Below are 14,429 nucleotides of genomic sequence, written 5' to 3'. Positions count from 1 at the left end.
TTCTCGTTAATGATCTACTTTGGATTGTTTTATTATTACAAAAATACAGTATTAGATGTGTCTATCTTTCACCAGTTTGGCAACTAAGATACAAAAACATCTCCCATCCCAACGTACAGCAGAAACCCCCAGCTGCCTTTGGTCACCTATAGGATGTGTTCCAAACAGCACACTGTTCCCCAATGCAGTGCACTACCTGTAGAGCTCTGTTCAAAAGTAGTGCTCTACATAGGGAATAGGGTGCCATTTGGGACGCAGAAATGGCCATTAGACAGGAGGACAGAAGGCTACAGACGGGTCATACCTGCTAGTCTGCTCACTGCAGTGTTTCACAACTCCGGCGGAACAGGAAACGACAGCTGATGTTCTGGATCAGAGGTGAAAGGTCGAACACCCTGCTACTGAACACTGCTATTGTCCTTTTAAAAGTTCCAATGGAGACATTTTTATGTCAATATCAAATCATTTCTGGGTAACAATTAGGTACCTTACTGCGATTGTTTCTTTTTTTTGACCGTTTTAAATGAAAACAAACAGGATTTTTAGCAAAGATATTAAAAAAAAACTGAAAAATAACTGTTATTGGTAGAGAGGTTAATTTTGAACATTATTTTTAATTGGCCTATTAACTAATGTACCACCCTTCCCTATACATTCACATTTCAGGCAGGCTTTTCAAACAGCTATTACATTGAAACGACAAACATTTCACAGTACTATTCAAAAGCCATATGGCTGTGTGCTGTACTATACTGTATATATATTATACTACACTGAACAAAAATATATAAACGTAACATGTAAAGTGTTGGTGCCGTGTTTCATGAAATAAAAAGATCCCAGACATTTTTCATACCTACAAAAAAAAGCATATTTATCTCAAATTTTTGTGCACAAATTTGTTTCCATCCCTGTTAGTGAGCTTTTCTCCTTTGCCAAGATAATCCATCCACCTGACAGGTGTGGCATATCAAGAAGGTGATTAAACAGCATGATCATTACACGGGTGCACCTTGTGCTGGGGACAATAAAAAGCCACTCTAAAATGTGCAGTTTTCTCACAACAACACAATGCCACAGATGTCTCAAGTTTTGAGGGAGTGTGCAATTGGCATGCTGACTACAGGAATGTCCAACAGAGCTGTTGACAGAAAATTGAATGTTCATTTCTCTACCATAAGCTGCCTCCAACGTCATTTTAGAGAATTTTGCAGTACCTCCAACCGGCTTCACAACCGCAGACCACGTGTAACCACGCCTGAGCCCCTGCCCAGTCACGTGAATCCCATAGATTAGGGCCTAATTTATTTATTTATTTCCTTATAGAGAATGTACTGTAACTCAGTAAAATTGTAAAAACTGTTGCATGTTGCGTTTATATTTTTTGTTCAGTAAATATAAAACACAGGAAAATCACGTTTTTTGACTGCGGTGGCCTTTAAGACACTGTTTCTCAACTCCGGTTTCCAACCGTACGAACTCTTATTGTAGCTCGGGACAAACACACCTGGAGTTTATTCAGTAGTCGGATTTAGTTGAAAAACGTTTTAGTCTGTTGCAAAACGTTTAGAAAACGGAAACAGTTTACTCTAAATGGAAAACGTTTTGCATCGGAAACAAGACTTTCTATTGGACAAATGCAGGTTGGTGCCTCCCGATTTTGTTCCATTTGCTGCTCTGTTTGCTTCCGAGAGTAAACGGATTCTGTTGCACAACGTTTTGCAACATCTGCTATCAATGTATACACACTTGATTCAGCTGGTTAAGGGCTATATTATTAGTTAACTGACTGACTCAGGTTTTCTTGTGAGGACTGTAATTAAAAAACGCAGCTGTAAACCATGTCCAGAACAGATCATTGTGTACAGACAGGTCAGACAGTAACAGATACAGCCACATCAGTGGTGGCTGGTTGCACATTAAATGGGAGAATGGGCTCATAGCAAAGGAACGGAATGAATGGAACAGTAAAAAACACATGAAACCATTCCATTGATTCCATTCCAGTCATTTATATGAACCTGTCCTGCCCTCACTACCACTGTACCATCTTATCGGAAAGTATTCAGACCCCTTGACTTTTTCCACATTCTGTTACATTACAGCCTTATTCTAAAATGGATTAAAAATATTTTTTAAATCCTCAGCAATCTACACACAATACACCATAATGACATCACAATACACCATAATGACATCACAATACACCATAATGACATCACAATACCCCATAATGACATCACAATACCCCATAATGATATAACGAAAACAGGTTTTTAGACATTTTTATTCAGACCCTTTGCTATTTTACTCATAATGCAGATCAGGTGCATCCTGTTTCCATTGATCATCCTTGAGATGTTTCTACAACTTGATTGGAGTCCACCTGTGGTAAATTCAATTGATTGGACATGATTGGAAAGGCACACACCTGTCTGTCTATATAAGGTCCCACAGTTGACAGTGTATGTCAGAGCAAAAACCAAGCCATGAGGTAGAAGGAATTGTCCGTAGAGCTCAGAGACAGGATTGTGTCGAGGCACAGATCTGGGAAAGAGTACCAAAACATTTCTGCAGCATTGAAGGTCCCCAAGAACGCAGTGTCCTCCATCATTCTTAAATGGAAGAAGTTTGGAACCACCAAGACTCTTCCTAGAGCTGGCCGCCCGGCCAAACTGAGCAATTGGGGGAGAAGGGCCTTGGTCAGGGAGGTGACCAAGAACACGATGGTCAATCTGACAGAGCTCCAGAGTTTCTCTGTGGAGATGGAAGAACCTCCCAGAAGGACAACCATCTCTGCAGCACTCCACCAATTAGGCCTTTATGGTAGAGTGGCCAGACGGAAGCCACTCCTCAGTAAAAGGCACACTACAGCCCACTTGGAGTTTGGCAAAAGGCACCTAAAGACTCTCAAACCATGAGAAACAAGATTCTCTAGTCTGATGAAACCAAGATTGAACTCTTTGGCCTGAATGCCAAGTGTCACCTCTGTAGGAAACCTGGCACCATCCCTACGGTGAAGCATGGTGGTGGCAGCATCATGCTGTGGGGATGTTTTTCAGCGGTAGTGGACTCAAATCAAATCACATTTTATTTATCACATACACATGGTCAGCAGATGTTAATGTGAGTGTAGTGATTAGTGCTTGTGCTTCTAGGTCCGTCAGTGCATTAATATCTTACAAGTAATCTAACAATTTCACTACAACTACCTAATGCACACAAGTGTAAAGAGATGGAATAAGAATATGTACATATAAATATATGGATGAGCGATGGCCGAGCAGCATAGGCAAGGTGCAGTAGATGGTATAAAATACAGTATATACATATGATATGAGTAATTTAAGATATGTAAACATGATTAGTGGCATTATTTAAAGTGACTAGTGATACCTTCATTAAATCCATTTATTAAAGTGGCCAATGATTTGAGTCTGTATGTTGGCAGCAGCCTCTCTATGTTAGTGATGGCTGTTTAACAGTCTGATGGTCTTGAGATAGAAGGTGTTTTTCAGTCTCTCGGTCCCAGCTTTGATGCACCTGTACTGACCTCGCCTTCTGGATGATAGCGGGGGGAACAGGCAGTGGCTCAGGTGGTTGTTGTCCTTGATGATCTTTTTGGCCTTCCTGTGACATCGGGTGGTGTAAGTGTCGTGGAGGGCAGGTAGTTTGCCCCCGGTGATGCATTGTGCAGACCTCACTACCCTCTGGAGAGCCTTACGGTTGTGGGCGGTGCAGTTGCCGTACCAGGCTGTGATACAGCCCAACAGGATGCTCTCGATTGTGCATCTGTAGAAGTTTGTGAGGGTTTTAGGGGCCAAGCCAAATTTCTTCAGCCTACTGAGGTTGAAGAGGCGCTGCTGCGCCTTCTTCACAACGCTGTCTGTGTGGGTGGACCATTTCAGTTTGTCAGTGATGTGTACGCAGAGGAACTTGAAGCTTTCCACCTTCTCCACTACTGTCCCGTCAATGTGGATAGGGGGCTGCTCCCTCTGCTGTTTCCTGAAGTCCGCGATCATCTCCTATGTTTTGTTGACGTTGAGGGAGAGGTTGTTTTCCTGACACCACACTCCGAGGGCCCTCACCTCCTCCCTCTAGGCCGTCTTGTCGTTGTTGGTAATCAAGCCTACCACTGTGTGTCGTCTGCAAACTTGATGATTGAGTTGGAGGCGTGCATGACCACGCAGTCGTGGGTGAACAGGGAGTACAGGAGAGGGCTGAGCACACACCCTTGTGGGGCCCCAGTATTGAGGATCAGCGGGGTGGAGATGTTGTTTCCTACCTTCACCACCTGGGGGCGGCCCGTCAGGAAGTCCAGAACCCAATTGTACAGGGTGGGGTTGAGACCCAGGGCCTCAAGCTTAATGATGAGCTTGGAGGGTACTATGGTGTTGAATGCTGAGCTGCAGTCAATGAACAGCATTCTTACATAGGTATTCCTCTTGTCCAGACGGGATAGGGCAGTGTGCAGTGTGATGGCGATTGCATCGTCTGTGGACCTATTGGGGCGGTAAGCAAATTAAAGTGGGTCTAGGGTGTCAGTTAAGGTGGAGGTGATATGATCCTTGACTAGTCTCTCAAAGCACATCATGATGACAGAAGTGAGTGCTACGGGGCGATAGTCATTTAGTTCAGTTACCTTTGCCTTTTTGGGTACAGGAACAATGGTGGCCATCTTGAATTATGTGGGGACAGCAGACTGGGATAGGGAGCGATTGAATATGTTCGTAAACACACCAGCCAGATCGAGGCAAAGATGAACGGAGCAAAGCACAGAGAGATCCTTGATGAAAACCTGCTCCAGAGCGCTCAGGACCTCAGACTGGGGTGAAGGTTCACCTTCCAACAGGACAACAACCCTAAACACACAGCCACGACAATGCAGGAGTGGCTTCGGGACAAGTCTCTGAATGTCTTTGAGTTGGCCCAGCCAAAGGCTGGACTGAAACCTGATCGAACGTCTCTGTAGAGACCTGAAAATAGCTGTGCACCGACGCTCCCCATCCAACCTGACAGAACTTGAGAGGATCTGCAGAGAGGAATGGGAGAAACTCCCCAAATACAGGTGTGCCAAGCTTATAGAGTCATACCCAAGAAGACTCGAGGCTGTAATCGCTGCCCAAGGTGCTTCAACAAAATACTGAGTAAAGGGTCTGAATAGCTACAGTACCAGTCACCTACTCATTCAAGAGTGTGCAAAGCTGTCATCAAGGCAAAGGGTGGCTAATTTAAAGAATCTCAAATATATAATATTTGTTTTGATTTGTTTAACACTTTTTTGGATACTACATGATTCCATATGTGTTATGTCATAGATTTGATGTCTTCACTATTAATCTACAATGTAGAAAATAATAAATAAAAAAATTAAAAAAACTAGAATGAGTAGGTGTGTCCATACTTTTGACTTGTACTGTATGTAAATGTAATATAATAAATTTTTTATTATAATTTTTTGCTTTGTCATTATGGGGTATTGTGAATAGATTGATGAGGGGGGGAAAAAACGATTTAATCCATTTCGGAATAAGGCTGTAACCTAACAAAATGTGGAAAAAGTCAAGGGCACTGAATACCAGTGGAAACAGTACCTTAAACCTCATTTACACAGAGACAAAACGTCTTATTTAAAGAAAAAACATTTTGTTACCTTCTTCTTTGTAAAGGTATGTAAAAGGGGTAGTGGGTCAAATACATGGTATATAACTTGATACATTTTGACCCAGCTCGAGAACATGTGTCCCAATATCAAACTGGTATGAACGGAGGTGTGTTTAAATTCATTAAAACGTCTACTGTTTAACACCTCCCTAACTTGAAACAGTCCCTGTTTGAATAAATTCGGGGTCATACAGAAAATTGCTTATTTTTTCCCCCAAGGTAAAATCCTGTGTATTCTGTTTGAAAACAGTAGAAAGTGCTACAAACAGGTTAGCAATCCAGAGGACAGACAGACAGGTCAGAGGTCAGAGAGCAAGAGTTCCATCTGAGCCTCAGGGTTGCTCTCTCAATGGGGGGGAGGGAAGGAGGAAGGGAGCAAGAGTTCCATCTGAGCCTCAGGGTTGCTCTCTCAATGGGGGGGAGGGAAGGAGGAAGGGAGCAAGAGTTCCATCTGAGCCTCAGGGTTGCTCTCTCAATGGGGAGGGAAGAGGAAGGGAGCAAGAAAGTGATCTCATAGTCATATGGTTGTTCTCCTTCTATCGTCCCTATTCTATCTCTCTCCTCCTCCTTTCTCGGCCTCCCTCCTCTCCATTTCTCGCATTTCCTCTCTCCTCCTTCGTCCCTCTGCTGTGGACAGCTAGGTGAGAGGGTGAGGGGTCAGAGTTGCGAGTTCAGGGGTCCTGTGAATGGTGAACAGAGTCTCCTGGGGTTGCACTCGACGCCAAAACCTCACCTTCAGCTGTTTTCTAGGTGAAGAGAGAGAGAGATAGAGAGAGAGAGGTAGAGAGATAGAGACAGAAAGCAAGAGAGAGAGAGAGAGAGAGAGAGAGGTAGAGACAGAAAGCAAGAGAGAGAGGGAGAGATAGAGACAGAAAGCAAGAGAGGGAGAGAGAGAGAGAGAGAGAGAGAGAGAGAGAGAGAGAGAGAGAGAGAGAGAGAGAGAGAGAGAGAGAGAGAGAGAGAGAGAGAGAGAAAGCAAGAGAGAGAGGTAGAGAGAGAGAGGCAGAGACAGAAAGCAAGAGAGAGAGGTAGAGAGAGAGACAGAGATGTATTGAGAGACAGAGAGCAAGAGAGAGCGGTAGAGAGAGAGAGAGACATAGATGTATTGAGAGACAGAGAGCAAGAGAGAGCGGTAGAGAGAGAGAGAGAGAGAGAGAGAGAGAGAGAGAGTGCAAGAAAGGTAGAGATATAAGTAGGGAGAGAGGAGGAGCAGAGGGAGAGAGGAGAGATATATGAGTTTAGAGCTAGCAGAGGTTGTCTTGACCAATATTGACCAAGTCAAACCACTTCTTACACTAGAACTCTTGAACTAACATTTGGTAGGTGCACGTCTAGGAACTAGGTAGATGTTCTGGGTGGTGACTAAAGATTCTTGACTGTGTGTGTGTGTGTGGGGGGGTTTACTTCTTGGCCAGTTCCTTAGAGATCTGTTCCAGTGTGCGTCCCTGAGTCTCTGGGATGAAGAGGATGACGAAGACCAGCAGGATGAAGCTTATGGTGGCGTACAGGAACATCACGTTGGGAACACCAATCCTCTCTGCAGGGGGATAATACATGTTAAACACCTCATCTACTCAGCAGGGGGACCATAATAAATGTTACACCCTTTGTCATCCTCTCTCCAGGAAGGAAGTAACAAACATTACACGCCTCCACATCTACTCAGCAGGGGGACCATAATAAATGTTACACCCCTTGTCATCCTCTCTCCAGGAAGGAAGTAACAAACATTACACGCCTCCACATCTACTCAGCAGGGGGACCATAATAAATGTTACACCCCTTGTCATCCTCTCTCCAGGAAGGAAGTAACAAACATTACACGCCTCCACATCTACTCAGCAGGGGGACCATAATAAATGTTACACCCCTTGTCATCCTCTCTCCAGGAAGGAAGTAACAAACATTACACGCCTCCACATCTACTCAGCAGGGGGACCATAAATGAATGTTACACATGTACAGTGCCTTCAAAAAGTATTCAGACCCCCTCTGACTTGTTCTACATTTTGTTACGTTACAGCCTCACAATAGAGCCTGCTAGAGCCAGCCTCACAACATCACAATACCCCATAATGAGATCACAATACCCCATAATGACATCACAATACCCCATAATGTGATCACAATACCCCATAATGACATCACAATACCCCATAATGACAAAGTAAAAACAAGTTTTAGATTTTTTTTGCAAATGTATAAAAAATTAAAAACATAAATATCACATTTACATAAGTATTCAGACCCTGTACTCAGTACTTTGTTGAAGCAACTTTGGCAGTGATTACAGCCTCGAGTCTTCTTGGATATGACGCTACAAGCTTGGCACACCTGTATTTGGGGAGTTTCAGGTTGGACGGGGAGCGTTGCTGCACAGATATTTTCAGGTCTCTCCAGAGATGTTTGATCGGGTTCAAGTCCGGGCTCTGGCTGGGCCACTCAAGGACATTCAGGCTTGTCCCAAAACCACTCCTATGTTGTCTTGGCTGTGAGCTTAGGGTCATTGTCCTGTTGCAAGATGAACCTTCGCCCCAGTCTGAGGTCCTGAGCGCTCTGGAGCAGGTTTTCATCAAGCATCTCTATGTACTTCGCTCCATTCATCTTTGCCTCGATCCTGACTAGTCTCTCAGTCTGCTCTGTCAGAGTAACCATCGGGTTCTTGGTCACCTCCCTGACCAAGGACCTTCTCCCTCGATTGCTCAGTTTGGCCGGGAGGCCAGCTCTAGGAAGAGTCTTGGTTGTTCCAAACTTCGACCATTTAAGAACGATGGAGGCCACTGTGTTTTTGGGGTCTTTCAATGCCACAGAAATGTTTTGGTACCCTTCCCCAGATCTGTGCCTTGACACAATCCTGTCTCGGAGCTCTACGGACAACTCCTTCGACCTCATAGCTTGGTTTTTGCTCTGACATGCACAGTCAAATGTGGGGCCTTATATAGACAGGTGTGTGCCTTTCCAAATCATGTCCAATCAATTGAATTTACTACAGGTGTACTACAATCAAGTTGTAGAAACATCTCAAGGATGATCAATGGAAACAGGGGGCACCGGAGCTCAACTTCTCAATTTCGAGTCTCAAAGCAAAAGGTCTGAATACTTATGTAAATAAGTATTTCTGTTTTTTATTGAAAACCTACAGGACAGTAGATCTCCAGGAAGAGGGTTGGACTGATAACCTACAGGACAGTAGATCTCCAGGAAGAGGGTTGGACTGAAAACCTACAGGACAGTAGATCTCCAGGAAGAGGGTTGGACTGATAACCTACAGGACAGTAGATCTCCAGGAAGAGGGTTGGACTGAAAACCTACAGGACAGTAGATCTCCAGGAAGAGGGTTGGACTGATAACCTACAGGACAGTAGATCTCCAGGAAAAGGGTTGGACTGATAACCTACAGGACGGTAGATCTCCAGGAAGAGGGTTGGACTGTAAACCTACAGGACAGTAGATCTCCAGGAAGAGGGTTGGACTGATAACCTACAGGACAGTAGATCTCCAGGAAGAGGGTTGGACTGATAACCTACAGGACAGTAGATCTCCAGGAAAAGGGTTGGACTGATAACCTACAGGACGGTAGATCTCCAGGAAGAGGGTTGGACTGTAAACCTACAGGACAGTAGATCTCCAGGAAGAGGGTTGGACTGAAAACCTACAGGACAGTAGATCTCCAGGAACAAGGTTGGACTGAAAACCTACAGGACAGTAGATCTCCAGGAAGATGGTTGGACTGATAACCTACAGGACAGTAGATCTCCAGGAAGAGGGTTGGACTGTAAACCTACAGGACAGTAGATCTCCAGGAAGAGGGTTGGACTGATAACCTACAGGACAGTAGATCTCCAGGAAGAGGGTTGGACTGAAAACCTACAGGACAGTAGATCTCCAGGAAGAGGGTTGGACTGATAACCTACAGGACAGTAGATCTCCAGGAAGAGGTTTGGACTGATAACCTACAGGACGGTAGATCTCCAGGAAGAGGGTTGGACTGATAACCTACAGGACAGTAGATCTCCAGGAAGAGGGTTGGACTGATAACCTACAGGACAGTAGATCTCTGTTGTAAATGACTATTGTAGCTGGAAACGGCAGATGTTTTAATGGAATATCTACATAGGCGTACAGAGTCCCATTATCAGCAACCATCACTCCTGTGTTCCAATGGCACGTTGTGTTAGCTAATCCAAGTTGATCATTGTAAAAGGCTAATTGATCATTAGAAAACCTGTTTGCAATTATGTTAGCACAGCTGAAAACTGTTGGTCTGAATAAAGAAGCAATATAACTTGCCTTCTTCAGACTAGTATCTGAGTATCTGGAGCATCAGCATTTGTGGGTTCGATTACAGGCTCAAAATGGCCAAAAACAAAAACCTTTCTCCTGAAACTCGTCAGTCTATTCTCGTACAACGCTGTGTACTACTCCCTTCACAGAACAGAGCAAACTGGCTCTAACCAGAATAGAAAGAGGAGTGGGAGGCCCCGGTGCACAACTGAGCAAGAGGACAAGTACATTAGAGTGTCTAGTTTGAGAAACAGACGCCTCACAAGTCCTCAACTGGCAGCTTCATTAAATAGTACCCACAAAACACCAGTCTCAACGTCAACAGTGAAGAGGCGACTCCGGGATGCTGGCCTTCTAGGCAGAGTTCCTCTGTCCGGTGTCTGTGTTCTTTTGCCTATCTTAATCTTTTATTTTTATTGGCCAGTCTGAGATATGGCTTTTTCTTTGCAACTCTGCCTCGAAGGCCAGCTTCCCGGAGTCGCGTCTTCACTATTAACCAGAACCATGCTATTAACCAGAACCATGTTATTAACCAGAACCATGTTATTAACCAGAACCATGTTATTAACCAGAACCATGTTATTAACCAGAACCATTCTATTAACCAGAACCATGCTATTAACCAGAACCATTCTATTAACCAGAACCATTCTATTAACCAGAACCATGTTATTAACCAGAACCATGTTATTAACCAGAACCATTCTATTAACCAGAACCATGTTATTAACCAGAACCATGTTATTAACCAGAACCATGTTATTAACCAGAACCATGTTATTAACCAGAACCATGCTATTAACCAGAACCATGTTATTAACCAGAACCATGTTATTAACCAGAACCATGTTATTAACCAGAACCATTCTATTAACCAGAACCATGCTATTAACCAGAACCATGTTATTAACCAGAACCATTCTATTAACCAGAACCATGTTATTAACCAGAACCATGTTATTAACCAGAACCATGCTATTAACCAGAACCATGCTATTAACCAGAACCATTCTATTAACCAGAACCATGTTATTAACCAGAACCATTCTATTAACCAGAACCATGTTATTAACCAGAACCATTCTATTAACCAGAACCATGTTATTAACCAGAACCATGCTATTAACCAGAACCATGTTATTAACCAGAACCATGTTATTAACCAGAACCATGTTATTAACCAGAACCATGTTATTAACCAGAACCACCATTCTATTAACCAGAACCATGTTATTAACCAGAACCATGTTATTAACCAGAACCATGTTATTAACCAGAACCATGTTATTAACCAGAACCATGCTATTAACCAGAACCATGTTATTAACCAGAACCATGTTATTAACCAGAACCATGTTATTAACCAGAACCATGTTATTAACCAGAACCATTCTATTAACCAGAACCATGCTATTAACTAGAACCATTCTATTAACCAGAACCATGCTATTAACCAGAACCATGTTATTAACCAGAACCATGCTATTAACCAGAACCATGTTATTAACCAGAACCATGTTATTAACCAGAACCACCATGTTATTAACCAGAACCATTCTATTAACCAGAACCATGCTATTAACCAGAACCATGTTATTAACCAGAACCATGTTATTAACCAGAACCATGTTATTAACCAGAACCATGTTATTAACCAGAACCATTCTATTAACCAGAACCATTCTATTAACCAGAACCATTCTATTAACCAGAACCATGTTATTAACGAGAACCATGTTATTAACCAGAACCACCATGCTATTAACCAGAACCATTCTATTAACCAGAACCATTCTATTAACCAGAACCATGTTATTAACCAGAACCACCATGTTATTAACCAGAACCATGCTATTAACCAGAACCACCATGCTATTAACCAGAACCATGTTATTAACCAGAACCATTCTATTAACCAGAACCATGCTATTAACCAGAACCATGTTATTAACCAGAACCATTCTATTAACCAGAACCATGTTATTAACCAGAACCATGCTATTAACCAGAACCATGTTATTAACCAGAACCATTCTATTAACCAGAACCATGTTATTAACCAGAACCATGCTATTAACCAGAACCATGATATTAACCAGAACCATGTTATTAACCAGAACCATGTTATTAACCAGAACCACCATGTTATTAACCAGAACCATTCTATTAACCAGAACCATGCTATTAACCAGAACCATGTTATTAACCAGAACCATGTTATTAACCAGAACCATGTTATTAACCAGAACCATGTTATTAACCAGAACCATTCTATTAACCAGAACCATTCTATTAACCAGAACCATTCTATTAACCAGAACCATGTTATTAACGAGAACCATGTTATTAACCAGAACCACCATGCTATTAACCAGAACCATTCTATTAACCAGAACCATTCTATTAACCAGAACCATGTTATTAACCAGAACCACCATGTTATTAACCAGAACCATGCTATTAACCAGAACCACCATGCTATTAACCAGAACCATGTTATTAACCAGAACCATGTTATTAACCAGAACCATGTTATTAACCAGAACCATGTTATTAACCAGAACCATGTTATTAACCAGAACCATTCTATTAACCAGAACCATGTTATTAACCAGAACCATGTTATTAACCAGAACCATGTTATTAACCAGAACCATGTTATTATACCAGAACCATGTTATTAACCAGAACCATGTTATTAACCAGAACCATGTTATTAACCAGAACCATTCTATTAACCAGAACCATTCTATTAACCAGAACCATGTTATTAACCAGAACCATGTTATTAACCAGAACCATGTTATTAACCAGAACCATTCTATTAACCAGAACCATGTTATTAACCAGAACCATTCTATTAACCAGAACCATGTTATTAACCAGAACCTTAACCAGAACCATGTTATTAACCAGAACCATTCTATTAACCAGAACCATGCTATTAACCAGAACCATGTTATTAACCAGAACCATGTTATTAACCAGAACCATTCTATTAACCAGAACCATGTTATTAACCAGAACCATTCTATTAACCAGAACCATGTTATTAACCAGAACCATGTTATTAACCAGAACCATTCTATTAACCAGAACCATGTTATTAACCAGAACCATTCTATTAACCAGAACCATGTTATTAACCAGAACCATGTTATTAACCAGAACCATTCTATTAACCAGAACCATTCTATTAACCAGAACCATGTTATTAACCAGAACCATGTTATTAACCAGAACCATGTTATTAACCAGAACCATTCTATTAACCAGAACCATGTTATTAACCAGAACCATGTTATTAACCAGAACCATGTTATTAACCAGAACCATTCTATTAACCAGAACCATGTTATTAACCAGAACCATTCTATTAACCAGAACCATGTTATTAACCAGAACCATGTTATTAACCAGAACCATGTTATTAACCAGAACCATTCTATTAACCAGAACCATGTTATTAACCAGAACCATGATATTAACCAGAACCATTCTATTAACCAGAACCATGTTATTAACCAGAACCATTCTATTAACCAGAACCATGTTATTAACCAGAACCATGTTATTAACCAGAACCATGTTATTAACCAGAACCATTCTATTAACCAGAACCATGTTATTAACCAGAACCAAGCCCACATGTGAGTAGCCAGCTAATGTTCATGTTTCAAGTTTAGCCAACGTGGATCTATGTGCTAACAAGATAAGAACAATTTAATTGTTACGAACACACCCTTCTGTCTGTCTCTGTTTGAACAGCGTGCTAGCCTGTCCACTGTGTTCAGATGTTGAAATCAAGTGGCCTACCTTATTTATCAGAATGAGAACAAGTTGCTAATTCCTTATATAAATTGTGTTTTATACTTATTTCCCATTTTATAAAACACAGACTAGATTTCCCATTTTATAAAACACAGACTAGATTTCCCATTTTATAAAACAAAGACTAGATTTCCCATTTTATAAAACAAAGACTAGATTTCCCATTTTATAAAACAAAGACTAGATTTCCCATTTTATAAAACAAAGACTAGATTTCCCATTTTATAAAACACAGACTAGATTTCCCATTTTATAAAACAAAGACTAGATTTCCCATTTTATAAAACAAAGACTAGATTTCCCATTTTATAAAACACAGACTAGATTTCCCATTTTATAAAACAAAGACTAGATTTCCCATTTTATAAAACACAGACTAGATTTCCCATTTTATAAAACAAAGACTAGATTTCCCATTTTATAAAACACAGACTAGATTTCCCATTTTATAAAACAAAGACTAGATTTCCCATTTTATAAAACAAAGACTAGATTTCCCATTTTATAAAACACAGACTAGATTTCCCATTTTATAAAACAAAGACTAGATTTCCCATTTTATAAAACAAAGACTAGATTTCCCATTTTATAAAACACAGACTAGATTTCCCATTTTATAAAACAAAGACTAGATTTCCCATTTTATAAAA

At 41.3% G+C, this 14,429-nt stretch overlaps 1 protein-coding gene across 2 annotated transcripts in view; it reads right to left on the bottom strand.

The window, feature by feature from the left end:
• The window catches only part of slc2a12 (solute carrier family 2 member 12), a 33,376-nt gene continuing 18,947 nt past the window's right edge, over nt 1–14,429 (bottom strand). The window contains exons 5-6 of one of the 2 annotated variants that reach the window (XM_071412421.1): nt 7,069–7,201; nt 1–6,410 (exon numbers count right to left, since the gene is read on the bottom strand). In XM_071412421.1, the coding sequence (XP_071268522.1) occupies nt 6,302–6,410; nt 7,069–7,201 (242 nt within the window). In that variant the 3' untranslated portion in view covers nt 1–6,301. The remainder of the gene's footprint in view (nt 6,411–7,068; nt 7,202–14,429) is intronic. The other variant, XM_071412422.1, reaches the window with a different exon arrangement.

The sequence above is a fragment of the Salvelinus alpinus genome, chromosome 8, assembly GCF_045679555.1.
Source record: "Salvelinus alpinus chromosome 8, SLU_Salpinus.1, whole genome shotgun sequence".
Taxonomy (NCBI): Eukaryota; Metazoa; Chordata; class Actinopteri; order Salmoniformes; family Salmonidae; genus Salvelinus; species Salvelinus alpinus.
This window is presented reverse-complemented; position numbering and strand designations above follow the sequence as displayed.